This window comes from Hypomesus nipponensis, chromosome 9 (assembly GCF_054491055.1).
Source record: "Hypomesus nipponensis isolate SF chromosome 9, ASM5449105v1, whole genome shotgun sequence".
Classification (NCBI taxonomy): domain Eukaryota; kingdom Metazoa; phylum Chordata; class Actinopteri; order Osmeriformes; family Osmeridae; genus Hypomesus; species Hypomesus nipponensis.
This window is the reverse complement of record NC_140369.1, coordinates 21,251,238-21,276,985: the sequence shown is the minus strand read 5'-3', so window position 1 is coordinate 21,276,985 and position 25,748 is coordinate 21,251,238. Positions and strand designations below refer to the sequence as shown.

Below are 25,748 nucleotides of genomic sequence, written 5' to 3'. Positions count from 1 at the left end.
AATTTAGTGTGGAGGGTAGTGTATTGCATGCCGCACCATGACCACGTGAATGCATACAAATGTCACGACAAAAATGACACAAAGGCCCAAAATGATCATACTTGGAGGATAATTATTGTGCATCTGGTAACACTGAGTCAACCAATGACAGTTCCCTCTACAGTCAGAGCTCGCGCAAGAATTTGGAACGTAAGGGAGATACCCATTTGAAAAACTTGTAAGGGCATAATAACTAGTTTGTCAAATACCCAGAGAAACACAAATATCAGACAAGGCAAAATCCCAGACAATTTTGGAATCCCTGCCGGACTGTAGGTGTGAGGTAACATAATGTGTATTCTATTCTTCTAGGCAGGGCGGACACACACACACACCAGTGTAGAGGTCCCCCATACTATGTAAACAGTTAGTAGCCCATCAGCAGACCACCACGTGTGTGTGTGTGTGTGTGTGTGTGTGAAGGGTAGCTGAAAGGGTTAAGTAATGACCCTGGCAAAAGTGAAAGATTGGAGGAGTGAGACGGGGAAGGAAAGGAGCCAAAGTCCAGCTGGCCTCTGCTGGGAGTGTAATCCATATGTGTGCACGAGGGAGGAAAAACAAAAGATGTTACTACTGCAAAGAAGCAATTGTTTCTGCCTTTCTCTCTTCTGTTTAAATTCCAGTCATACTGGCCCCTGGACTCTGGCTTCCATTCCACAGTCTGAGAGAGGGAGGGACAGGGAGGGATAAATAAGTCTTAGTGATAGAGAAAGAGAAGGCTAAAGAGGAGAGCAATGGGGGACACAGAGAGAGCAATTTAAGAGAGCGACTGCAGAGCAACATTCTGAGAAAAAACGGGGAAGAAAAAGCGGGGTCATGGAACAGACAGAGACAGAAGGAAAGAAGGAAGAAGGGATTGTGGAACAAACAGAGACAGGAGAGAAAAAAGAAAAGGTTGTGGAACAGAATGAGACAGAAGGAGGGAAGGAAGAAGGAATTATGGAGGAAAAATCTATCAGGTAGGACCCATGTGGGGCTTGTTTTGCTGTGCATGCCTGACTGGTTTTACACACGCATAAACATACACACATTTACAGCATCGGAGTGTTTAGACTGGTCTTGGAGCAACTGGAAATCATGTGGTGCTAATGAGGTGTATCAATGGGTGTAATCACCTCCGTCCACTTGGAGACAGTTATGAAACTACATCAATCAGCACCATGCATGTCTCACCCACAGAGAACCTGTTTATCTTCTGCTCCCAGGAAAGCTTTGTGTTACCGTGCTCAACATACTTGGTGTGTTTACACGTGTGACCAGTGGTGTATTAGCCTGACGTTGTCATACTCATAATTCTAGTCAGAATATGAGTCTGAAAACTCTCCGTTGGGCTTTGAGTACGGAGCGTGTTTCAACCGAACTCGTAAAACAAATGCCTCTTCGCTCAATTGGATAGACCTACAACCAATCAGAGCAACGTATTATGTTGTTTGTTGAAAACGAATTCAACCCAAGGGCTCTTTCGTGACGTTGTTGATTACGTTACTGTTGATCATCTGTCCATCATCGTATAAAGCCCGCCCTGGCAATTTCATTGGTCCGTCCCAAATCTGGGTTTTCAGTAGTTGTCCCCAATACGAGACCCTCCAGACCCAACTTCCCAAACAAATTTTTTTGTGGGCGGGAGAAGTTGGCTGGCAGCCAGGCTAGTGGTGTATAGTAACAAAGTATAAATACTTTGTTAATGTACTTAAGTATTTGTTTTAGATATCTGTACTTTACTATTTATATTTCTGTTTACTTTCACTTTTACTTCACTACATTTTGCAAAGAAAACTGATACTTTTAATCCGATGAACTGAAACCTTCATTACTCGCTACAAAATCAAATTTATCTTTGTGGTGGAACACAGACTGCAAGCAAGCAGGTTTGGCGAATCAGTGGCTAGCTTGCAAGTTGAATCATTGGTTAATCACGTTAATGTGCAATTGCAAACAAGTGCTCCCATAGCCGCGGTTTGTTGATTCCCAGTGATGCCCAGGATGCGAGGTAGCGAGCGACTACATGAGTAGAATTCCACTCTACAATAACTGATTTCATAATGAAAGCAGAAATGGGAGCACCTGCTACCCCCGCAACAAATGACGGTGGTGACGAAGACCAACACCCATTGCCATATCTGCAAGAAATGTTTTCTTATGTTGGAGTGAAAGATTCTTCGTACCGGATGAAGTGCCTCTTGTGCTTACCCAAAGCTACTGAAATATTGGCATTCAAAAACTCCACATCCTACCTCAGGAAACAAATTGGGGTAAATCAAGATTAATCCCACGAGCTGCAACGTTAATGTTTAGTTATCATAATTAGCATAAACATACATATTTTTTACACACTCCTTGTCCTTGGTCATGGTGGCCACAGCACTTAAAATAATAAGATTTATAATTCTCAAAATTCTGACCCTTTGCTTTTTTATTAACAGCATTTACTTTTACTTTCAATACTTAAGTACATTTAATATCAGAATATAACTTTTGATACTTAAAAGCAGTAAATATCAGATACTTTAAGAATTTTACTCAAGTAGTATAATTCTAATAGGTGACTTTTTACTTTTACTGGAGTCATTTTTCAGTAAGGCATCTTTACTTTTACTAAAGTATGGCTTTTGGGTACTTAATACACATTGTGGGTGACTGCCCACACGCATGCTGCATATGGACCAAGCCCCTGCCCCTCGGCTTGAAGCAACGGCCCCGGTGGATGTAGGTGGTATTGCATTTACGGTTCGGTTTCCGACTCTTCCGGTCGTTTTTATTCTATTAACTCAAGTCAACATTTACAAAACTATCTCCCCCAATATTTTTTGTTCTATTCTCGAACCTGGCTCATACTACTAGCTTTTTCATAGAATAATTTCTCCCAATTTTGCTAAGTTTGAAACCAATCCGAAATGGGTAAACTAGCACCACATTTATTTGCTTACGTCAATAAAAGTTGCCTGCAAATGTGCTCGCGGATACTAACAGGGCACAAGCACAAAAGTTTACATTGGCCGATAGCCGATTTACATGGAGCTGAATGAGCCATAGACTTATATTGAATGAGCACAGGGAGAAATGGCTTGAGTTGCCTGCCCTGTTCTAGCAAGTTTAGCAAATGGTTGTCACACATAAAATTGTTCACCCCATTCTGCCCATAGATTCTGCAACTGCAATGACATAGCTCACACGCTCGTAACCATATAAATCTATGCTCGCAACTGGTTGTCGCAAAGTATGATGTGTACAGCTAGTTGCAAGCGTGCACAAGGTCTCGGAGCTAGGGAAAAAAAGAGCCACTGTTTAAAGCTAGACCGGAAGACACGGAAGTGGAAAGATGGCCGCGTCCAGTCTCATGCTCTCGCTTGCCTCACTGCGCCACTGAGCACTTTTCATAGAAATGAATGGGGACGCCATCTTGGAAGTAGCTTACTCTAGTGATATTAACTCTATGATATGGACAAAAATCATCTACGTAGCACTTCCAGACTCAATCCTCAGAGGGCGGTAGAGTCACCTGCGCTCAAAGTGCAGTGGTACCAAGCAGAAAGTTAATAGTTCACCAGGTGCCGGTTCTCTCCTGTTCTACCTGGGAGTTCTGTTCCAGTCTGTGTTTGCTCTCAACTCTCTCACCTTGCTATCAGCCGCTCTGCTATTCCGAACAAGTTGTTCCCCTTTCACCTGACATTAATGCTGCTCTCTCATCCAAATCCTGTGTAGTGATCAGGCATGGGGCGGTACCCCAGGATGGGGGGGGGGTGTAAGGAGCAGTAAGGACATAAGTATATATAGCTACAGAACAAGGATATTATTCTAGACTGCGAGGGCGGTCTAGAATGTTTCTGTTTCAAAGGGGGCCCTACTGAAAGAGTTTTAGAACCACAGAGAAATTAGAACAGTTTGCTGTTTAGTGTCATGGTTACCTGTTACGGTTCAGAATCATGGTTCAGAGCCTTCGTTCAGAGGCATGGTCATTTCTCATTGTTCAGAGTCATGACCCCCTGTCATGGTTCAGAGTCATGGTCATTTTTCATGATTCAGAGTACTGGTTTGGTCTAAATGCTATAATGCTAAACTCATTCCTGTGAGATTGGTATTACATGATACTAAAAGGAATTAGGCGGTTGTTCCATGTGGGGGGGTCAGGGTTGAAGGTCAAGGGAAAGCACTGACCTTGATTGGCTGAGCCTGCTCTTTAGCTCCCTGTAAAGCTCTTGCTCAATCCAGAGGGATAGAACTTCACACACACATACATGAGAACACACAGACATGAACACAATGACTTGTACAAGAGAACACAGACACATGAACACACACACAGATATGAGAATATACACACATGAACATAAACGCAAGAACACACACACATGAATACACTCACTTGACACACTGTTCCGGTCCTGTGTTGTGGCCTATTTCATGAATGAGTAACTGACCCTAACGCTGGGAATACAGGCAGCTGTATTAGTCAGTTCACAAGATCAACAAACTTTGCATGGCTGACATTGACCTCCTTTCGATTTTGTATGTGTAGCACCCTGCTAAATGTGTTTATATAATATTCTGTATGTATTTCTGCATCAAAAGAAAAAATGGTTCAGTTGTCCCTGGTGTATAATGACTTTGTATTTTCTTCTGGATTGGGTGCGGTCAAGTGTCAATTTTGTTACTAGTCAATCAGTGCCAATCAGAGTTGGTAACATCGTTTTTTGGAGGGAGGGGGCGTGAATGAAAAGAACGAGGAAACGGATTGATGTTAGTGATTGGAAGTTTGGATCATTTTACTAACACGGTCCTTTGAATCTCGTTCATTAAAATGAACAAATCTTTTTTTGAGTCTTTTGTTCATTACAAGGGGGGGGGGGGGGGGGGGGGGGGGGAGAAAGTTGGGCTAGCAGCCATTTCTGTTTCCTCTAGCTACCAGTACTGAGCCTATGCAGGTCACGTGAAAAATGATCCAAAGACTGGTACACGAAAGAAGGAGGCAATTGTTCACCTCCCGACTGTGTCTTCGGATCAATATGTGCGTTCGACATGGACTGACCATGCAGCGACGGCTGACTTGAAAGAGTGAATTTTGGTTAGACTTTTTGTCCGACTTGAGACAGCGCCGAGCCTAGGTCACTGTGACGTAGCCATCAAAGTACTGTCAGATCGATTCGAGAACTGCCGGCTGTGTAGCCGAGCGCATTTTCTCAAGAGCAACCGCACAGGTTCTAATGACGACACAGCTATTTCTGATTGGCCAGACTCACACACGACAACTTTGACGCATGTTTTGTATTTATTCTGACACCTTCAGTTTTGCCAATGCTCAAATCTGGACCAAAATGTTTAATTGAATTTTTAAAAAATTGAAGAAAGGGTTTTAGTTCGCCTATATATATAATATAGCTGCAAGCAGTAATGAGGTGGCCAAGCAGTCAAGTGACCCAGAAAACGTTTTAGACATCCTCAGAACAGGGTTCCGAGTATATGCAGCAAGTTTGGTGTGAATCCATCAAAGATTTGCTGAGATACGACCCAACTTCCTGTTTGCTGGCTTCCTGTTTTCTTAAAATTCAAAATGGTGGAAAATGTATATAACCGGAAATTGACACCATAGGGTGTGCTGAACTCAACTAATTTTTGAAAATCGGTCACACGGTTCAAAGTTACGTTTGTAAACACAAGTCCAACTTTGACCCGTTGGTGGCGCTACAGTGATCTAATGGGAGACATGAAACTTGGTGTGAATAAAGAAGGGACTGTCTTTAATGAGTGTGCCAAATTTCACAAAAAGTTATCGCATGGATCTAGGGGCTGCCATTGACTCCCATTGCACAAGAATAAAAACTAGAAAGGTACATTTCCTGAAGAAAATGTGTGTTTGCTGAAAGCATTTGAAACCATGGGCGTCGCCGCAATGTAACTTGGGGGGGTCACGTCCCAAAGTCATTTCGACCCCCCCCCCCCACTTTTGCGATCAAAATATTAGTGCATGACTGGTCTACTAGTCCAGAGATCTTTCCATTGCTTCACAATCAAATCCATTCCACTTTATCAGTAGGGAGAATACCCTTAAGCCTAGTTTATACTTATGTCGCCGACACTTTTGAATTGGTCGCAGACAAAGAAAAAAAAGTGTCGCTGAAGCTGCTGCATTTATACTTCGGCAAACATAGCTATGGTTACATTGTTTACGCTTTGTAACCTAGGTGATTGATTGGAGAAAAATGTCTGTAGCTAATTTTGACAGGCATTATAAAGGTGTGGATATGTTCTAACCTGCTCTGCCAATCTCTCCTCTTGTCCTTCCATCTTAAACAGCTGTTGAGCGTTCACTGAAAATTCAAAACAATGCAGTCAACGACGCGTGCCGTCTATCTAGCCTATCTATCTCACACTTGCGCGACACTATGTGACGACATCAGCGCCAGTAGAAATTTGTCCTGGTAGGCGACACTTTCAAGTGACGGTTAAGTGTCGACCGTGACGCCATTTCTGTCGGCGACCTTTTCAAAAGTGTCTGCGACCTAAGTATAAATTGGGCTTCAGCAATAGAATTCCACTCCACGTTTTCTAAACAAACGGCATCACGCACGCAGATTCAACTCACATACTCTTTGATCGACACATTGCACTTGCAGCTAGCACTTCAGACATGACTGTTCCACAGACGAGATGGACATAAGTAGGTTTTTTTCGAGGAAGAGGAAAGTAAGTCAGAGTTGCCCAAGTTTTCCCTTCAGTGGCCAAAGCACCCTTATGAGACATTTTCTGACTATAATAGCATTAGTTAGCGTTAAGTCACAAAGATCCTTCTGCAAACATTAGGATTATAGCTAGCTAGATAAGCAAGCTTTTTACCAACATCTAGTACTAGGCAATAGCATACTTTATTTACCCATTACAAGTGATACAGCATTTGTTGATTTCTTAATCTGGGTCTGAAATATGTTGTGCTTTAGCCGTGTTCAGAGCGTCTGTTTCAGGCAGAAAGAGATGACAAGGATGTTTTTTCCAAGTGGCTACAAAATAAATTGCTGTTTTTTTTTTTTATTGCTATAAAAACCGTGAGCTAATTTGGAGTTAACCTTAGCTAACATGCTAGTTTTTCAACTAGCATCATCAACAGTAACATATTTCACAGCGAGTACAAGACTTAGCTTCGTTATATCTAATCTAAAAGAGCAATGAGTCACTTAATAAGAGTCATTGTGATCCTGGAGGAAACTAACTGACAAGTCCAGCCAAGAATTCTTAAGTGCCGTTGTACTCCCGGAACAAGTGCGTCTTGATGGAGGTGGGGAGCTGGTTCCACCATTGGGGGGCCAGGCAGGAGAAGAGCTTGTGTTGGGACCGGGCAGTCTTGAGCGGTGGGACAACCAGGCGGTTGTCTGAAGAAGCTCGTAGGTGGTGGGTGGGGGTGTAAGGCTGCAGGAGTGACTTGATGTAGTCGGGTGCAGTCCCGTTCACTGCTGGGAAGGTCAGTACCAGGGTCTTGAATCTGATGCGGGCCGTGATGGGTAGCCAGTGGAGGGAGATGAGGAGCGGGGTAACATGGGAGCGTTGTGGTAGATTGTAGACCAGGCGGGCCACTGCGTTCTGAATCCTCTGAAGAGGGCGGGTTGCACATGCTGGGAGACCAGCGAGCAGCAAGTTCCAGTAGTCCAACTTGGAGAGGACAAGTGCTTGGACTAGCAGCTGGGTGGAGTGCTCAGACAGGTATCTCCTGATCTTCCGGATGTTGTAGAGGGTGAACCTACAAGAACGGGAGACTGCAGCAATGTGGGCCATGAGGGAGAGCTCGTCCTCCATGGTAACCCCAAGGTTCCTGGCAGAGGATGAAGGGGTCACCATCGCAGATCCCAGGGTGATTGAGAGATCGTGGGAGATGGAGGGTTTGTCCGGGTTGATGAGAAGTTCAGTTTTGGCGAGGTTCAGCTGGAGGTGGTGCTCGGTCATCCAGGTGGAGATGTCTGTGAGGCAGGCCTCAATCCTAGCTGAGATCCCCGGATCGGTCGGGGGGACGACAGGTACAGCTGCGTGTCGTCAGCCTAGAAGTGGTAGGAGAAGCCATGGGAAGTGATGTACAGAGAGAAGAGGAGGGGTCCAAGGACGGAGCCCTGTGGGACACTAGTGGAGAGCTGGCGGGGGCCTGACACTTTACCTCCCCAGGAGACCTGGTGGGATCTTTCCGACAGGAAGGACGAGATCCACTGAAGTGCAGTGCCAGTGATACCCATCTCAGAAAGTCTGAAGGCAGAGGGGAAAGTGCAGGAAGTAAGAGAAGAGTTGACATGGAGAAGAAAAGTTATGATGGAGGGAGAGATGGTTTGAAAGAGAGGTGAGGGGACAGGAGGTTGGGCGATGAGAAAGAATGAGGTCAGAGATCTCTGCCTCGGACAGGGGAGAGAAAGAGTTTAGACATTTAGTTGGGTCAGTCATTGAGGGTGAGAGGGTAGGAAAGGTGGGTTTAGGGAACCAACTGTTAATATTGGTGGAGGGAGGATGTTACAATAGAGGAGAAATGGGAGGGGGATAGGGAGCGGAGGTTGCGCCGGAAAGTTACGAGGGGAGGGGAGGTAGGAGGAGTTGGAGGGAGAGAGACAGAGAATTGGATAAAGTAGTGATCAGAAATGTGCAGTGGGGTTCCAGAGGTTAAGTCAGTGATACAGTTACGTGTCAGGATGAGGTCTAGGTGATTGCCTGCCTTGTGGGTCGCCGGTGTGCTCAGCAGCGTCAGGTCAAAGGAGGTCAGGAAAGACAAGAAGTCGACGACCTGTGTTCCTTGGAGGTGGATGTTAAAGTCCCCAAGGATTATCAGCGGGGTTCCATCATCCGGGAGGACACTGAGGAGCATGTCCAGCTCCTCCACAAAGTCGGCTAGTGGTCCTGGTGGGTGAGAAAAAACAATTAACCTTTAGAGGAGTGAGCTCTAAATATTACCGATGCTGCCACCAGAGTGAGTTATTTTTTCAAAACGAAAGCTAGCTAGCTTTAGTTAGCTTCCGTTACCAAGCAACCTAGCATAATACTCGTAGCAATGCTACAACCTGCTAGTGTTACTTGTTAGCCTCCTAATTGTAAATTTTGAAGCCATACTATAGTGTTTGTCATATAGTTTTTGTCTATCGGAAAATAGTCGGTTGGAATGTTCAGAATCACATGGGTGACGGTACTCTGTGGGGCCCGCTTTTGAACGATCACATATACGTGACGCTACTAATTAACAGGTTAAGCATGCTTTGATAGGATCAGTTGGCATCACATAATGGTGTTCAACTGATTTAGCAGTAACAGAGAGTGGTGTGGATGTGTATTTAATATGTGGGGAAAGAAGCAAGCCCGGTTGACCGGGGTGTGTGAGTGAAGGAGTGGTTGATGGAGAGAGCAGCTGGAGTTTCAGTGTTCTCTGGGCGGATCCATGTCTCTGTCAGCGCAAGGGCATGAAGAGAAGCTTGGGATGCAAATGCCGGAATGAAGTCTGCCTTTTTCACAGCAGACTGGCAGTTCCAGAGCCCTACGGAAAGAGAGGACAGGTAGACAAGATCTGGATAGGTAGTGAAGGTTAGAAGATGACCGTATATACTTTGTGACATATCTACGTCTAGTCGGGTAGTGTAATGAACAGGAATTCTAAGGAAACGCATGCTAGCTTCTCTTTCTTCCCCTTGAATAAAATTTTTCTGTCCCTTTGGTTACCCTCATGATCTCGCTTTCTTTTTCTTATACTCAGTCTTTTGCATGAATAATTTGATAAAAAAGTGTTGCTTTGATTTTATCGAGCATTTCACAATCCCCCTCTGAATATGCTTCAAACCACAAATAAACACAGTTATCATTCAAGTAACATTGAGAAAATATCTTGACTACACCAATTAATTTGTACAAAAATGTACCTTAACATAAATGCAATAGATTTGTTTAATCAATGAACTTGATAAAAATTGTACACTGTCATTTTCCCATTTCATGCGGTTTCAAGTGTTTCGTTGTTGAAGCAGAAGGGAAACACATCAGAAAGGATTGGCTCCTACTGATAGGTGTGCAATCTTACCCTACTGTAGTCTGGCTTTAGCTAAGTGAGGAGGAACATGAATGGCAGTGTTAGCCACTATTCACTACTCGTGTACATCCCGTTGCCTGCAGACCCAGATAACCTCAACCGTCGCTGTGACGCCTAAACTTAACCGGGCCTCCCAGGCTGCAGCCGTAGAATGGATTTTTAGTTTGTAGTCAAGCTATAAAAAAAAACTAAACCAAAGTAGGAAGGAGAAATAGCGGACCAGACAAGCTTTTATTTTGAAAAGTAGAAGCATGAGACAGGAGGGCATGAGACGGGAGGGCATGAGGCGGGCGGCTGCAGCCATACACTCTTGGAGCTGTAGGGAGGGTGACAGGGAAAGTGCAGTGAACAGTTTCACCCCTGGGTGGAGCTAGTCATCAATCATGAAGACAAGCTATCCCACTCTGCATCGCTCATATGACAGACAAACCAGTTTCCTATTGTTCTTCCCCCAATTTTGGTGTTAATGACAAGTATCTCTTACATTAACCCTGCAGGTCACATTGATTCAAGCATTCAGTTTCAACAACACTTCTACACAGTTTTGTTCAATTTTGTTCCTGTGGCTCAGGTATATGTGTTGTTGGAACTACAGTAACACAAACACCAGCTACCTCACTTCATCAGAATCACCTACCTAGTGTTTATGTGTGTTCAACCACGTGTGTGTGTGTGTGTGTTATGTGCCTGTGTCTGTGTATTTATGGACATAGTGTTGCTGAGCCACCATCACTGCAGAAATCTGCTGTGTTAATAACTTGGTATTCTGGTATCAGACACAACATCCTGTTGACAAAAGACTTGGCTGCCTGTAGTTGCCTTTACTACCTTTGGCAGGGGCGCTGGGAGGGACAACGTCATGGTTTTAGTAATGATGCCAATCCCTCTGGGTGTGAATGGATAGGTGTGTGTGCGTGGGTACTTTTGCAGGGGTGTGTGTGGGTGTGGACGTACTGTATACTGTTAAAAATAATGTGTGCTTTTAACATACTGTATTAAAGTGAGAGAGAAAATGAAAGAGATGGATTTAGGGAGAGAGCCAGGTGTATTTTCTGTGTAGATACAATGTGGTTGACATTCTCAAAAAGACTCAAACCCTCACTCTGTCTTTTTCTTCTGCTGAAACACCTGTAGCAGAAGTCCATATTCACTGTAAACAAATCTCCTTTTTAATCTCACCGATGAGGGGAGCCAAAAATCGCGCTAGTAAGAGTCTGGATCTAATGCTTGTGTTGGCCATTCAGTATCTTTTTAATTAGATTGTCTGAAGCAGGAGAGAGAGTTCTCCTGTCTCCCATTCTCTATATCTGTTTCTGTCTGACATTATCCTTTTCTCTCTCTTTTGTCGCTTATTCTCTCTTTGCATCTCTGTCTCCTCCACCTCTCTTCTTTCTCTCTTTCTCTTTCTGTCTCTTCCTCACTAAGAGCAGTTAATGGGATTGCACTGTGCATGTGTTATGTGCTGTACAGTATATTTGACAAGGGAGCTTCAAAGGGCTTGCTTGAGACAACACATCTCCAAGCAACCTTTTGTCCTCTCCGTTTGTGGCAGGAATTCCAACAAAGAACATCTTGGAAAGTTCTTCAAGATTTCACCTTTACCACAAGAGTAGAAGGTGGAGAATTATGAGAGGAATATTTGTTTATTGTTTGTTACTTTGTTTTAATGTTGTGTCATCTTGATTCTAGTAACTATTCCTTCTTGTTAAAAGATAACCAAGTCATCTTTGGTATCTACATGGAACTAACATAATAAGACAATCATACAGCTATATTTACTGTACAAGGATGTCCAGAACAATATTTGAACACTTTATGAACCAGCTAGAGACCAGTCCACACCTTTGGTAGGTGTGAAGGAAAGAGGGGGAGTTGAGAACCCAGCTTCCCCTGATAAACTTCTGACTTCAGACAGCTCCTCCTCCTAACTCTGGACTGTGTAAAACTTTTAAGATGACCATCGATATCTGAATCAAGCAAAACCAACAATAGCAAGGTAAATGCTGTTAGGATTTGCATTCCAAAGGATCTCGCAAAATGTATCCTGGGATTCAACAAGATTAGTGCCTGTGCAACACTACCTGAACGATTCTACAGAAGAAGTAACCAAAACACAATTCTAATTTTGACAGACTGAGATCACGCAGACTCAGTCTCATGATCCCTGCAGCGCAGATGCGCTTTGACTTTGGATTCTTCAAATGGGCCTCGAACGCCCATTTGATCAATATCAGCATCATTGATCAACCCTGATCAAGCGTAAAGGTCAATTTATCCTTCTGCGTTTTTACGGAGACAGTGAACGCCCTCTCCGTCAAGGAACGCCCTCTCCGAGCCTGACTATCCGTCCATCCGTCATTTTACGGATACCCCTTGGCTGTGATTGGTCCGTATTAAGAACCTGTAAGTACATGTAAATCAGCATCTGACTTAAAATGTGACGAGAAATCGGCAGTGTAGTTGCTGAAAATGTGCTTGTTTTATTGATGAAACGGCTCATTTGTAAATTTGCTCTGACTTTTCGATAATCTAGCTGGCATCGCAGTGCAGCGCCACCTTCCCTTCTGGCAGTGAATTGTTTTCAGCACCCAAAGCCTTCAGGGTACTATAAATTCAACCAATCCGTCCGACTCCGTCCGTCCGTCTGTCCGTAACGGAGTAGTATAAATCGGCCTTAATGCTCTTTCCATCCCGACAAGGCATTGGCGTGAGCTATGATTTGTGAGGAATGTAATCATTAACTGTACTATTTGTCTTTAACTAAGACCATTTCATTCTGTTCATAACTTGTTCATATTTTCCATATTTACTTTAATAAATTATTTGTAAAATTTTTACGTGTGCTTGTTCGCTATTGTTACGATCTGCTCTATACTCTTAGAACAAAGAGCCCTCTCTATCCCTGCGCCTCGTCCATTAATTATATATAGCGGGACAAGTTATCCGTTACTTCTCAGCATGAGAACTACAAGCTGATATGTGAACTGGTTGAAATGCCTGTCTCACTTTGAATGTGTGAGACCAGGGTGCAAATTATACAATGACAATTGGGGGGGGGGGGGGGGGGTCAACATTGTTCCAGGCGGGTGCTTCGGTGAACTGAAGTCTTACAATCCCTACAGTATCTTACTTGTTTCAAGTAATGTCTAGAGTTAGAATACATGTACCGGCGTTAAGTATTCAGAATACAAATTATGAGGAACTGTAGTCTGTTACAGTTACAATTTAAATAGTTGGTATTTAGAATACAGTTACATTGTTGAAATCAATGGATTACATTACAATACTTATCTGTTTCACAAGTTAATTCCCTCTCAAAATAAAGTAAGGCAACTCCATGCATTTCCCAAAACTTCTATCTGGTGATTCCTACACTGTACGAACACAACATCTATCGCTCCCATGTAATTGCCTCTCGTTCGTTCCTTCTGCAATACTATTGGCTAAGCCAATGCATGGCCATCACATGCAAACTCACGTACCATGGTTGGCCAAAGCATGCCTCTCATCCACTCTCAAGTAGTTCTTAAGAGGGTTCTCCTTACGAGCATGTTCGGGAAACGCACGTAAGAAATAACGATGGTCTGTTAATTTGCTCATAGAGAACCCTCGTAACAACTAAGATCCATCGTTATTGGGAAACGCAGTTTAGTAAGCAGGATTTGATGGCCGCGATTCCTACACTTATAAAATGCAATTAAATGTATTCAGTATTCAGAATACGTTACTCAGATTGAGTAACTTAACGGGATACGTTACAAAATACATTTTTGGGCATGTATTCTGTAACAAAATGCGTTTTGAAAGTATCCTACACAACACTGGTCACACACACACTGATCTAAGATGGCAGGTTGAGATAACAGGCTGTTTTCATTGGTGGTTGGGTGATTGGGAGTTTGGGTGGTTGGATGGTTGGTTTGGTGTTTCGATGGTTGGACTGGAGGTATTCATATGAGTAGTAGCACACATGACAGTCCAGGGTTATTGAGTGAAAGCGTATATCATCATTATCATCATCATCAGCGTACAGCATCATTTCTGGATGAATGGGACACACAAATTCTTGAAAGCTTGTGGCTAATCATCTTACAGCAGTTTTGGAGAATTTGGAGCTATATGACAAATTTCAGTCAAGTTTTAGGAAGAGACACTCTTCTGAGACCGCCCTTGTGAGAGTCTATAATGACCTTCAGATGGCCTGTGATGTAGGTTTATGCTCTTTCGTAGTACGTCTAGACCTCAGGTCTGCCTTTGATACAGTTGACCACAATATCATGATTAAGAGATTACATAAATGGGTGGGCATGTCAGAGGTGGCCCTAGACTGGTTTACATCCTATCTTTCAGATATAACTTTTGATGTTTCTATTGGGGATTCCCACTCTGCATCATCACCCTTGTTTTGTGGTGTTGCACAGGGTTCAGTGCTGGGCCCAATATTGTTTACTTTATACATGTTGCCTCTGGGTCAGATTATACGCAATTTTAACATCTCTTTTACGCAGATGACATTCAGCTTAATTTTACCTTCCAGCAAAATGAGTCATCCAAACTCTCAAGGCTCCTACATTGCATAGACGCCATAAAAAATTCGATAAATCCCTATCTTTTGAAAGTCATATCAAATTGCTTACCAAATCTTGTTTTATCCATTTACGCAACATTAGTAAATTGAGGGCTGTAGTCTCTCAGTCAGAACTGGAGATGCTTATTCATGCCTTCATTTCCTCTCGTATTGACTATTGCAACTCTCTCTTTTCCTCACTCAACAAATCTGTTCTTCACCATCTACAATCCATTTAAAATGCTGCTGCTAGGCTACTTACAAGGTCAAACAGGCGAACTCACATCACTCCTCTACTATGCTCCCATCACTGGCTTCCTGTAATTTACAGGATCCAATTCAAATTTCTCACCATAACCTATAGCAAGGGTTCCCAATCCTGGTCCTCGGGCCTCCCTGCCCTGCATGTTTTAAATGTTTCCCTGCTCCAACACACCTGATTCCAATGAATGGGTCGTTATCTAGCTATGCAGAAACCTGCTAACGACCATTCATTTAAATCAGGTGTGTTGGAACAAGGAAACATGCAGGGCAGGGAGGCCCGAGGACCAGATTGGGAACCCCTGAACTCTTGGACTTTAGATGGTCAAGTTCCTGCTTATCTTGCCAATATTATTCACCTACACACCCCCTTCCGGTCTCTTTGATCTATTACATTTTTACATTTAGTCATTTAGCAGACGCTCTTGTCCAGAGCGACTTACAGTAAGTACAGGCACATTCCCCAGAGGCAAGTAGGGTGAAGTGCCTTGCCCAAGGACACAACGTCATTTGGCACGGCAGGGAATCAAACTGGCAACCTTCAGATTACTAGCCCGATTCCCTAACCGCTCAGCCACCTGACTCCCGGACTATAAATACAAATCTGCTATCGACGTCACGCACTCGTCGGAAGACGTGGGGATAGAGCTTTGGCCGCTATGGCACCAAGACTCTGGAATGCTTTGCCAACCAGAATTAGGTTTGCTGAAAATGTTGAGGGTTTTAAGGGACAAGTGAAGACTCACTTGTTCAGGTTAGCTTTTGAGTAATCTCTGTCTTTGGTCTATTGATAATTTGTATCTGTTTTTATTTATTTTATTGTTTATTATTAGACATTTATGTTATATTGAAAATGTACATTGTAAAGCACTTTGTGACCCTGTCTGTGAAAAGCACTGTGTAAATACATTTTACTTTCTTACTTACTTACACCTGTGCTGGAAAACAAATGGATTGAACACCATTAGAACATGTTGTACATAGCTGACATTAAGTGACAGGGTAGCTTTAAATGTGGCCAGCCCTAGGCCAGCAGTCTCCTTGGCTTGTGTTTTTACTGCTGAGCTTGTCTCTCTGTGATACATGAATCTAATTATGGTCCTATGAGGAGCTGGCACTATGTGAGCTACCAGGTGGATTGGAGGGGTTTGGGAAAGGAGGGTTGGGGTTAGGGGAGGTGGGTCTTGGGTGAGGGGATCAGGGGTCCACGGGAGGAGGAGACTGGAAGGAGTCATGTGTGAGTGATGTTGGTGATCAAGAGGAGAAAGAGATACTAGGATTGGGGCCTCATGTGTCTTTCCATGTTTGGTGCCCACTCCTCACACACACACATACACACTAGACCACAGAGGCCAGTTGCATAAAAATAGACCTAATTAAGACTAGACGGGAGGGAATCAGGTGGCTAAGCGGTTATGGAGTCGGGCTAGTACTCTGAAGGTTGCCAGTTCAATTCTCGGCCATGCCAAATGACGTTGTGTCCTTGAGCAAGGCACTTCACCTACTTCAATTTAACTGTTGCATAAAGCTTCACTATCAGTGACTAAGGGTAAAATAATACACTTCTCAAAAAAAGAAAAGATGGAGGACAAAACAGCGACATTTAACGGAGGAAGATCGATACATTTAAACCTGATGAAAACCTATATCTGTTAGAGGAATACAATACTGAAAATGTTGTCTTATTAACAAATAGGCTAGTGTATGCGTTGTTAAGCTTCTTAATTTAACACCAATGCTAATTCCATTTATCAACAACTCCAAAGCAGATGCCGGCTGGTGCTACCGTCAATAAAGTGAGTTATGTTGTCATCTACTCACTCGTTTAATAAAATGACATTTTATTCTGCGGAAAAGCAGAACCCAGTCAACATTTTCTGCAGTTACAAATAACACACTTATTTCCTTTTATAATAAATTATGCTAAAATAATGACGTAGCCTACGAACAGATCGTTGGCATAGCAACTCAGCCCTTACTGCAAGGTTTAGCCAGGGGAGAGGTGGCTAAATGTTTTATCTCAAATTAAGTCAGTCTTACTATTTATTTAACAGACAGGCTTAGACTAGTCTAACCTGACAATTTAAGACAGTCTAAGGCCGAAACCCAATACTCCCCCTTACCCCTTTCCCTTAGTTTTGCGCGTTCCCGTGAGAGCTAGTGGTGTCCCAATACTCTTTTTGAGCTAGGGGTAGGGCTAAGACTAGGGGGTATACACCCCTTAAAACCAAGTAAGATCGGTAGCTTACTTGAAACCTAAGGCATTGTGAATACTGCGCGACTGGCAACAATGGCGGCCTGATCATCCACAGAGTCCGATAAATGTAATATATTCGGCTTAATTAATTGATAACAAAATTGACAGTCTTGTTTTGTGTTATACACAGTCCTGATCATATATATTTGCAACCATTTTCCTAATTGAAACGTTTCTAAAAATCGCTAGTTTGGTACGCTAATCTTACAGTGCTGAATTGCACAACAGTCCCGCATTTTTGACTAGCATGTCTACAGTTTTAAGTAAACTCCATTAGCAGCAAAAAAATAATAATATCAGTGCATAACACTACTTGCTTTGGAGATATCGATATGTGTTAGATGACGTACCTGTAACCAAGTGGTGTCCCATTTCTTAGGGATATGTAGCCCTTACCCCTCAGTTTCGAGGGCCAAGGGCTAGGGGTAAACTAAGGGCTAGAGGGAAGGGGGAGTATTGGGATTCGGTCTATGGCTAAGACTAGTCTTAAACTAAGTTAATGCAACTGGCCCCAGGTGATTATTTTCACCTTATGTGTAAACTTACTGCAGTTGACTCCAGGATCACTGGGTGTGTCTCATTAGTTGACCTAACCCCCTATTTCCACAGACATGATGAAGATGAATGTGTGAAAATGCATGAGGTCTTCCTGCTTTGTGCTGGCTTTCCCAACACTGGAGGGAAAGAATGAAAGTGCCATTAAACTGTAAACAAAAACAATAACAAAGTATGGAAACATAGACAATATGAAAGTGGGGAGAAGTTGTAACTGAGTTTGCCCTGTCAAGGTAGAAATCGTGGTGGACTACTAAACAAAAAGAATGCATAAAGAATGGTAATAATTATAATAAAATACATCAAATTGCACTGGTAACAATGTTGGGCTCTTCATGTAAATGTCTTGGAACTGTGACAGCATCAATGGAATTAGTACAGTATTCTGTAGGCTGCCATTTAGGCCTAGGTTTTTGATGCAAAAAAAATTGTATAAGTAGATGTTGACAGTTGAAAATAATTTTTCTCATCTAGATAATCCAGAGGGGTATTCTTGGTAGTGGGTTTAGTGAAAACTTTGAGTTGGTTAACCCTGAAAAGAGGCAAACTCCGGGTTTTCGGTTCCAGAAAGAAAGGTACCTTAGTGGAATTTCCAGTTCAAATCCAGTGAAAAATCCCAGTAGATATCCAGTTGAACACCAGTAGAAATTCATTTAAAAATAAATACAAATTTCAACTGGTCTTTATTGGTTTTTATAGGGGAATTGGAACACATTTTACTGGTGTATAACTGGTTTCTACTGGAATGTATTGGTCTGTTCCAGTTCAAAAAGAAAATAAATCAGACCATTTTAGGTTATTGGTCTTGTCTTAAAAAAACCTTTTGGTCAGTGTCCATAGTAACTTACTCTGTGAACCTAACCTGCTTGCTAGCAGGTTTTCCATGACAAACTCTGCGTTTCTACCTATCCCCTCCCACTTTCTGAGCTATACAGTTGGCAAACATGGGATGTCCTCAAATCAAATCAAATGTATTTGTATAGCCCTTTTTACACGCAAGCATGTCACAGAGGGCTTCACATACGCCCATAGAACTGCCCCTCAACCAACCTAAACCCTCAAGGAAGACAAGGAAAAACTCCCAACGGGAGAAAAAATGGAAGAAACCTTGGGAGGAGCAATTCAGAGAGGGATCCCCTCCTCCAGAGACGGTTGGTAAGAGAGAGGAGCAGAACACAAGCTAAACATAGTCATACAATGTCAATGGGTTTTGAAACACCAAAAATCCATTGTTTGGCTTTATAGACGTTGGATGGGACCTGGAAACTCGCTGTTGGCCGTCATGGAGGCTGGTTTCCGGTTGACGACCTGGTCCAGCGTTGGTAGACCGACGACCAGGCAGGTCCTGACAGCTCAGACCCCCCACACCACAGGGGATGTGTGGGGGGGACAGAGAGGAGAACAGGGATTAGAGAATGCCAGGAGCAGCTAACAGTTTCAGTCATAATAGAATGAGATCCCTACCGGTCAAGTGTGGACTAGTGCAGCAATTTAACAAAGCTAAGAGGGTATTTGATGCAGCCCCACACACCAAGACAGCGACAGCCCCCCTTGGTTGGAACATGAAATCTGTTCCGGGGGAAACAACTCTAAAATAGGTTATATTTATACGAATAATGATGAAAACAACGAGCCCCCCGTTGTCTCCAACTAGTAAACTATAACAATAAAAATATACAGCAACGGAACTATTACAGTAACAATATACAATAACAGGTTTACTTTATTTGTAACATTTAAATGGGCAGTGTGAACATAAACTAAAATTACAATTTAAAAGTTACATGTGATACACACATAGGCAAACGTACACCCCAGGTTTACATAGAAAGTACACACATACTTAGCTTTAACAATCATAGGATTGACTAAACAAGAACGTTTTTTATCTAGTTTTAAATGTCGAAACAGTATCAGCCTCCCTAATTGAGACAGGTAATTTGTTCCAGAGAAGAGGTGCTCTATATGAGAACGCCCTACCTCCAGCAGTTTTTTTCTTAATTTTGGGTATTACCAGATAGCCGGCATAATGAGATCTTAGAGTCCTTGCGGGGCAATAGGGTGCAAGGAGACCGGAGAGGTACAGTGGTGCCAATCCATGTAGAGATTTGTAAGTTAGTAGTAAAACTTTGAAATCAGCTCTGGCTTGGATAGGGAGCCAGTGTAAAGAGATAAGAGTAGAGGTTATATGATCAAACTTTCTTGTTTTTGTCAATAGTCTAGCAGCAGCATTTTGTACCCGCTGTAAATTTTTCAAGTAGGTAGTTGGGAAGCCAGAGAACAACACATTGCAGTAGTCCAATCGGGACGTAACAAAAGCATGTATTAGTTTTTCAGCATTATCCTTTGAGAGGAATGTTCGTATTTTGGCAATATTACGTAGATGGAAAAATGCTGTCTTAAAATCCTCCCCCAGTGTATAACCAAGCAAATTAAATTTTGTTTTAGATCGGTCGACTGAACCATGTGTCCTTTGTCCTTTCCTGGTTCCTTTCCTGGTTCAGTCGACCAATCTAAAACAAAATTTAATTTGCTTGGTTACACACTGGGGGAGGATTTTAAGACTTCGATTCAGAGGCGTTGTTAGACATAAAACTCTACTGGGGTATAGGCCCCCCTCACTGGGGCACGGGCCCCTATTCATATCCCCCTTTTTGTTCTTTCAAGCTTGCTGTGCACAATGCACAACAAGGCTATAGAAACTCCCCTTGCTTAACCCACTATACAACAGTTCAATGACGCAAGTTTGATATCAGCTTTGGCAGGGACATCAATAAAAAAACGTGCAAGTTTTGCACAAATTACAAAAAAACATCTGGCTGAAAGGACAATTCCCCGCTCGTCTTTTCGTCAGGCTGCCCTGCTGATCTTTTTTGGTGTAGACCGAACTGTAAAATGGTGAATTTATGAAAGCATGGCTGCCGCCTAAGCCTATGCGGTCTTCCTTGGTCCAAACTCACTCCAATTACAAAGACTTTCATGACCCAAATCACAATTCTGAGCCTACAAGTCTGTGGGGAATCGCTTGTTCTCCTAAAAGCTGCCCTCCTCTACCTTTATGATGAAGAATTTGCCGAGATGCTAAATGATTCACTAATTATAAACACAGAGGGAAAAAGCAAGCTATTTTTTGAGTTCGGTTTTCCGTCACTTCATCTAAAGGTCTCAAAGTGCTCAAACCTTCACCATAATTCAAGAGTAGTGTACTTTCACAAACCCAATAATCAATTCTAGCTTAAAATGTGTAAAAATAGGACTTACCAAACATGGCTGCCTCCAACACATCAAGCGATTCCAGTTGAAAACAACAATGGCCACTGAAAAATAATCGGCAAGCTGCGATTGAATGCAAAATGAAACAGGAGCTAAAGACAAAGCGGGGGGGGGGGGCTTGGTCACCTTACCATTTCCAGAAAGGATGTGTGTGCGTCTCGCCAAGCTCGTGCATGTGTCAAGTAGGGTGACCACCTGTCCCACTTTGCGCTGTATCGCACAGCATTTTCAATATGAGACGTGCAGGACAAGGGGTCAAAATGCTGTGCGACACAACGCAAAGCGAGACAGGTGGTCACCCTACTTGTCAAGGGGCAGGATGAGTCTGTGGGAATTTGGAGCGACGCTGTGGAGCAATTCAATTGAATTCAATCATATATTGACATACCAAGGTGAAATTGTTTATGGAACTTTACAGTGATGTCATCTTGAGCCCTATTAGGTTTGAAAAACCATCGGTCAAAATTATATTTGATTTATTTACACAAAGATATTGAGGCAATGTGGACATTTACATCAATACACCCCTTTCAGCCATTTTGAAAGCCATTTCTTACTCCATCTCACCCTCGTCAATTATACACATCTGTACAATATTTCAAGTCAATTGGACATTTGGTTTACGAGGAGATGAATTTTGAAGATAAAGTTTTAACTGTGCAGGAAAATACATCATGGCGGAACTTATGGGTCCTTGAGGCTTTTTTGTTCCCCATGAGAAATAAGGCATGTGTACCAAATTGTAACAAATAATTGGACCAATGGGGTGGAAATGCCATCACTCAGAGTTTAGGGCGTGGCCTGTGGCACCCCCTACAGTCGAAGGTGTCCCATATTTAGTGTGGGGGTACCCACTTGGATGTAGTATCAATGTGCCAAATTAGAACATTTGTGACCATTACATTTAGTCATTTAGCAGACGCTTTTATCCAGAGCTATTACAATAAGTACAGGGACATTCCCCCTGAGACAAGTAGGGTGAATTGCCCAAGGACAAAACGTCCTTTTGCACGGCTGGAAATCAAACCAGTAATCTTCTGATTAATAGCCCGATTCCCTAACCACTCAGCCATCTGACTCCCTATACAATACAATAACATATAGAGTTATTGTGGCACAATGAGAAGATTAATAATTAGGGATGCACGATATGGAATTTTAGCCAATATCCGATATGCCGATATTTACAAGCTCATTTTGGCCGATTGCCGATACCGATATATACACCTCAGCAATATAATGATTGAAAAGTCTCTCCTCTACTAAAATTAATCTGTTATTATGATAGGGTACTTGCTGTAGATATGGGACATTATAAACTTGATTTGTATCATTTTAGAAATAGACATTCACTCATGAAAACTATTGAAATGATTTCAAATATGGCAGATTTATTTACATTCACGTCACAATTTTCATACTTTTCAAACAGTACCTCCTTGAACTTGAACAACTACAGTTTCCTTAACTGTGTTGTTGTTGACAGAAATGCACAGAAATGCAGTTGTAACTCTTTAAACTTAAAATGTACAGTAAAATGAATGAGACCTTCCAAAACTTCAGTTGGGCCTTAAAACCGTAAAAAAAAAAAACTTCAGCTGGGTAGGCCTAACTTAGAATGTTAAAACCCAAATCAAATCAAACTGAGCTATGCAGTGGTTTCATTATTAATGTGAACTTAGTGTGAAGTCACCACCCTTGTGGGACAAGTCAACAAGGAAGACAAACTAGGTATGGTCTAGGATTCAGATAGATTTAACATCAGATGTAGGTTTTTCTGAACAAAGAGAAGCATCTCTGCCTTTTCACAGGCTATTTTATTCCTCTTTCCATCTTTCACATGGGAGGCAACGCTAAATAACCGTTCGCGGTCAACACTTGTGCTGGGTGCACTCAGGTACTTGCGTTCAGCACACGCAAGAGCAGGGAATCGGGCCTGGTTGCTTCTCCAGTAATCCAAAGGGCTGGCAGTCCTAGGAATTGTGGGTTCAGCTGGGTACATGTGTACCTACAAAATAACAGAAATAGCAGACTGAGTTTTGGCAATGATAGAGCATTAAATTAATAAATGTACAGCCCGATAGTTTAATAGCCTAGTGTATAAATTGAGGCGTTAAGCCTACCTGTGACGCAATTTCAGTTTTGGCTTACCCTTCAAACACCACGTTCTCCTCCAGAATTTTTGTCATATGCATCCAACAGCGATCCTGTTCGGGTCTTCTTCTCTGGAGGATTCCCTGTACCGCCATCTCCACTGCTATCCATTTCATTCAAGACTTTCAGAAGTCGCGAACACTGCTCTTCTTCTCCAAATCAAAGTAGCGATCCTTGTAACGACCGTCAAGCATTGTTGCCACCGAATAAAGTGCCTCACGTTGCACACCGTTAAAGCGCTTACGGTGCGTTCACACTGCAGCGGGGCGGGCAGAGCAGGGCGTCGGCTTCCCATTCATTTTCAATGAAAGCAGGCGTTGACGCCCGCGCAGGGCATTGTGGGAAGGCGAGCGGGGCGTCGCCGCTCGCATTGGGCATTGTGGGAAGGCGAGCGGGGCGGCAAAAGTTGGATTTTCTCAACTTTATGTAAATGAGGAGCGTGAAAACGCCAGCGATGGCCAATCGGGTTGGTTTCTTGTAACGTAGCAACTGTTGTTCATGGTAAACATTTCTAGGTTTGACAATTTCAAGATGGAAGATCAACTCATCGTATGTGTGTCTTCATACCCAGTATTGTATGATACATCTATGTTAAATTACAGAGATGTAAACACAAAATATTATGCCTGGCGCAGGGTTGCTGAGGTTGTCGGCGTCCCTGGTGTGTTGTATTTTGTACTTTTAATTCCGTTTTTCACATTACGTAACTTTCTTCTGTGCTAGCTGCATAGTCTAGCTTACCCAGCACACGATTGACATTCAACGCTGAAATGCTGGCTGGCAGCCACTTGCTATCCATACAGTGAATGTGTAGTGGCAAGTCATAATCTAGCGATTGATTTGCAGAGATTTTGAGTAATATAATAAAAGGTTACACATGTCAACGTTTATGTCTGATGCATCTTTTTTTCCAGCCGGAACAAGACCCGTTACTGTACATAGAGTGCGGGTGGCATTTAATCTTTCACTCGGCCTAAAAAAACTGTGGAAAAAGATAACCTATTGTGTGCTGTAGATAAGATCATGTCAGATCCAGAATGCTTATTGGATTTTTGCTTAATGTGTTTAAAAGTTGTATTTTGTCTGCACATTTGCCATGACATTATACGAACTACAACAGTGATTTAAGAGAACTACAGCTCTGAATTAATCTGTCTGACACGCCCCCAAGCATGGTGCACTGTGGGAAGGCCGGTGGTGCAGAGCGGTAAAAAAGTCTGCAGTGTGAACGCACCGTTACACGACTACTTAGCCGGCCCAGTGACACAGACAGGGGCGTACAGACAGCCAAACGTACCCTGTTGGAAGCTCTCAGTAACAGTGCGTTCCCACTGCAGACTTTTTTACCGCTCTGCACCGCCGGCCTTCCCACAGTGCACAACAAGAAACAACAAGAAACCAACCCGATTGGCCATCGCTGGCGTTTTCACGCTCCTCATTTACATAAAGTTGAGAAAATCCAACTTTCGCCGCCCCGCTCGCCTTCCCACAATGCCCTACGCGAGCGGCGACGCCCCGCTCGCCTTCCCACAATGCCCTGCGCGGGCATCAACGCCTGCTTTCATTGAAAATGAATGGGAAGCCGATCCCCCGCTCTGCCCGCCCCGCTGCAGTGTGAACGCACCGTTTAGGTTTTTTTACATTCAAAGATTATTTTTCACATTCGAAATTTGTTTTTTAACCGCTATTCGAATATATATATATTTGAATTTAGAATATTCGTTGACAGCCCTATTGTCTTTGGTGTTTGCCATTTTTTTTACCAACAAAAAGCGGTAGCGATGCTGTCGAAAGTTATGAATATTACAAACTGAAATGCTTTTTCAACGATTTAGAGGCAAAGAATAATGTTGATACAGACGTATAAATACATACACTTTACTGGATTCTTTATTGTAGTAGCTCAAAACTGTTTATGTCTGATAGACTTGGTGAAAAGGATATCCCACACGTGATTTACAATCTACGTAAACAGGTTTGATCATAGAGCTACCTAGACAGAACAACAACTATGAAGACAAGAAGCCCTGTGACATTTTCCAAACCTGGTTAAATGCCACTTCTGGGGAACTGGCATTGATATTGATAACTTGCCCTCCCATCCTTAGTGGGACGAGACAGCATGATCGCGAGAGAGAGATGAATGGATGGAGGATGGAGAGAGGGCAGGGGGTAGAGAATGGAGGAGAGAGGAGGGACGAACAGACAGACCAAGGGGACTGAATAAGCTGAGCCTTGCAGTTCTTTCAGGGTTGAAGTGGAAAGAGAGAAAGAGAGAGAGAGGGAGAGAGAGAGAGAGGAGAGGCTGGGTACAGTATGCATTCTCAAGGAGAGAAAGGAGGACAGCAGTTACTATATCCACCAACCCTACAGCGACAGCAATAAAGCCTCACTCCTGGCAGTGTGAGAGCCAGCCAGCTGCTCTCCTCTCTCTGTCCCTCTCCTTCTATCGTTCTTTTCTTCTCTCTACCCTCCTCTCTTTGTCTCCCTCATTCTGTCTCTCTTTCTCTCTCTCCCTCTTGCTGTCTCTCATCTGTTTTATGACTGATCCGGGGGACAATGCTGAAGTTCCGTGCAGACCGGAGGGTGAGGTAGGAGAGGGGGCTGTG

The 25,748-nt window shown here is 43.0% G+C and overlaps 1 protein-coding gene across 4 annotated transcripts in view; it reads left to right on the top strand.

Annotated features, from left to right (window-relative positions):
* The first annotated feature begins 586 nt into the window (after positions 1-586).
* plekha6 (pleckstrin homology domain containing, family A member 6) overlaps positions 587-25,748 on the top strand; it is a 133,433-nt gene continuing 108,271 nt past the window's right edge. For 2 of the 4 annotated variants that reach the window (XR_014766553.1, XM_084704564.1), the window contains exon 1: positions 587-998. Coding sequence is in view for 1 of the 4 variants with exons in the window: in XM_084704564.1 (XP_084560690.1) it covers positions 856-998 (143 nt within the window). In the remaining 3 variants the exon portion in view is untranslated. The remainder of the gene's footprint in view (positions 999-25,748) is intronic. The other 2 variants (XR_014766554.1, XR_014766555.1) reach the window with 2 other exon arrangements.